General features: G+C 33.8%; 1 protein-coding gene across 1 annotated transcript; it reads left to right on the forward strand.

Moving 5' to 3' along the window:
- Positions 1-771: 771 nt before the first annotated feature.
- Positions 772-2,255, forward strand: LOC100658262 (olfactory receptor 2AK2-like). The gene has a single exon (XM_010593392.3). The coding sequence runs from the start codon at positions 1,175-1,177 to the stop codon at positions 2,093-2,095; it is 921 nt and encodes a 306-aa protein (XP_010591694.2). The 5' UTR covers positions 772-1,174; the 3' UTR covers positions 2,096-2,255.
- The last annotated feature ends 287 nt before the right edge of the window (positions 2,256-2,542 follow it).

Below are 2,542 nucleotides of genomic sequence, written 5' to 3' on the forward strand. Positions count from 1 at the left end.
GTTTAGTCATCAGTATTTATTATTAGTAATGTGAAAATATGATTAGAATATTAAAATATAATCATAAAAAAATATATATTGGAAAGTTACCAGTTAGAATAATTAAAATGTATCCATTTGTTTTATTGAATACTTTTAGCAAGTTGAATAATTTTCATTATTCAAGATAATGAAGTTTTCAATTAAAAAATTATAATTGGCTGTGTGTTCTATCTTTCAAAAGTTGCTATCATTATTTATATATGTGGTGTAGCTATGCTTTTTGGATTCTGCCACATTTCACAAAAATTTCAGGGGGAAACTGGAAGAAAAGGACTTTTTGATGCTTATGTTCATATTGACCTATTCATAATATCACCCAAGTCTTTTCTCAAACTTTTTTAATACTTTCTACCCCCATTCACCTTTATTAAAATCCTTTCTCAAAGCTTAGTAATGATTATATAATTTCTCTATATAATAGCTTGCTATTTCTACATCTGTCTGTACCAGGTAAACACTTCACTTTACCTTATCCCTCCCACTCTTCTAAGTGAAGAGCCTCACAAATGGTTAAATATAGAAAATCACTAAAAAGAATTTGAAGGAGAGACTTAGCCTGATTCACCTTTAGAGTTTCAGAAACTATCACTGTACTTTGACCATAGTAAATGCACAATAAATACCAGTAACATTTAATATTATTTCCTTTAAATTTAATAATTGTCTTTAAAACAAGGAGATTCTAGGTAGTGTGACTTTTATTTGCTCTGGAAATACATAAAGGCCAGATTTTACGTTAGAAAACAAATGAAAATTCATTTCAATTTTTTATCTTGGAATTGACCATCCTTGACATTCTTCTTCAGTCAAGCTAACATTAATAAATGTTAACATATATTTTGATGATTCATTCTCTAGCTCCCCTTAAGTCTGACATGTGCTTGTGCCTGGATTGACATAATTCCATCTATTCTTGAAGGAAGAAATAACATGTATTTTCATTTTGTTATTTATCAAAGTGGCCATTTTTCAATAGCCATAAATTCAGTGTATTGAAAGGGGGAAAGATATATTTACCTAAGGTGATTCAAGATTCTACTGCATTTAATAATTGTTTTGTTTTCTCTTGAAGAACATTCAATGTTGTCACATGGAATTTTCAGATAGTGTCTGATTTATTTTTATTTAAGCCATGAAGACAGAAAATCAAAGTTTTGGAGCAGAGTTTATACTTCTTGGCCTTTTTCAATATGGCCAAATGAACACTGTCTTTTTTGTTGCCATCTCCATCTTCTTCTCAGTGGCTCTGTTGGGGAATATCATAATGATCTGCCTCATCATCTTGGATTTCCGACTCCACATTCCCATGTACTTTCTTCTCAGTCAGCTCTCTTTCATTGATGTGATGTACATCTCCACCACGGTACCCAAGATGGCAGCAAACTTTCTGTCAACTAGTAAGACCATTACTTTTTTAGGTTGTGAGATTCAAACCTTTGTGTTTTTGACCCTCGCTGGAACTGAAGCCCTTCTTCTTAGTTTCATGTCTTATGATAGATATGTAGCCATCTGTCACCCTCTACATTATCCTGTGCTCATGACCAAAACTATCTGTTTGTACATGGTCACATGTGCATGGGCCAGCAGTTCTATCAATGCTTTAATACATACATTGTATGTATTTCAACTTCCATTCTGTAGATCTCGGCTCATTAACCACTTTTTCTGTGAAGTCCCATCTCTAATGCCTTTGGTGTGTCAGGACACCTCCCAGTATGAGTATACCATCCTCTTTAGTGGACTTATTATTCTGTTGCTGCCATTCATGGCTATCCTGGCTTCCTATGCCCGGGTGTTTATTGTGGTATACCAGATGAGCTCAGGTAAAGGGCAGACAAAAGCCGTCTCCACGTGTTCCTCTCACTTGATTGTTGTAAGCCTATTTTATGGGACGGGTATCTCTACCTATATGAGGCCACACTCCTTGCATAATTCCGAACAGGATAAAGTGGTGGCAGTATTTTACAGCATTATCACACCTCTTCTGAATCCATTTATCTACAGTCTTAGGAACAAGGAGGTTATGGGGGCCATGAAGAGACTGATAGGATAACAGAAAATGTACCATTAGGAGCCCCTGTTTGATTGAAACTGAACAACATAAAATGCCTTGCTTAACCAACTGTCTGGAGAGAAGTAAACTGTAAGAACTCTTTTTTTTTTTTTTAACTGTTATATACATATACATATAGTAATACATATATATATACACACACATACATATAACATTTATCAGTTTAGCATTTTTCAGGTGTACGATTTAGTGATATCAATTACATTATTCTTGTGCAAACATCACCCATAATAGATTCCAAATTTCCCATCATCATTAAAAAAAAAAAAAAAATCACTGCTTTTTAAACAATGCCCCCCCCCTTTCCTCTGGTAGCCACTAATAAACTTTGATCTCTAAACATGTGTCTATTCCTGTTATTTAAGAAAGATTATATAATTTTTGACATTTCAGTGAGCATAAGGTTTCCAGGTTTGTGGATGTTGT

This window comes from Loxodonta africana, chromosome 2 (assembly GCF_030014295.1).
Source record: "Loxodonta africana isolate mLoxAfr1 chromosome 2, mLoxAfr1.hap2, whole genome shotgun sequence".
Taxonomy (NCBI): Eukaryota; Metazoa; Chordata; class Mammalia; order Proboscidea; family Elephantidae; genus Loxodonta; species Loxodonta africana.

What these genes read in the sequence shown, in the direction of transcription:
- LOC100658262 (XM_010593392.3), top strand. Translation starts at nt 1,175, where the DNA reads ATGAAGACAGAAAATCAAAGTTTTGGAGCAGAGTTTATACTTCTTGGC.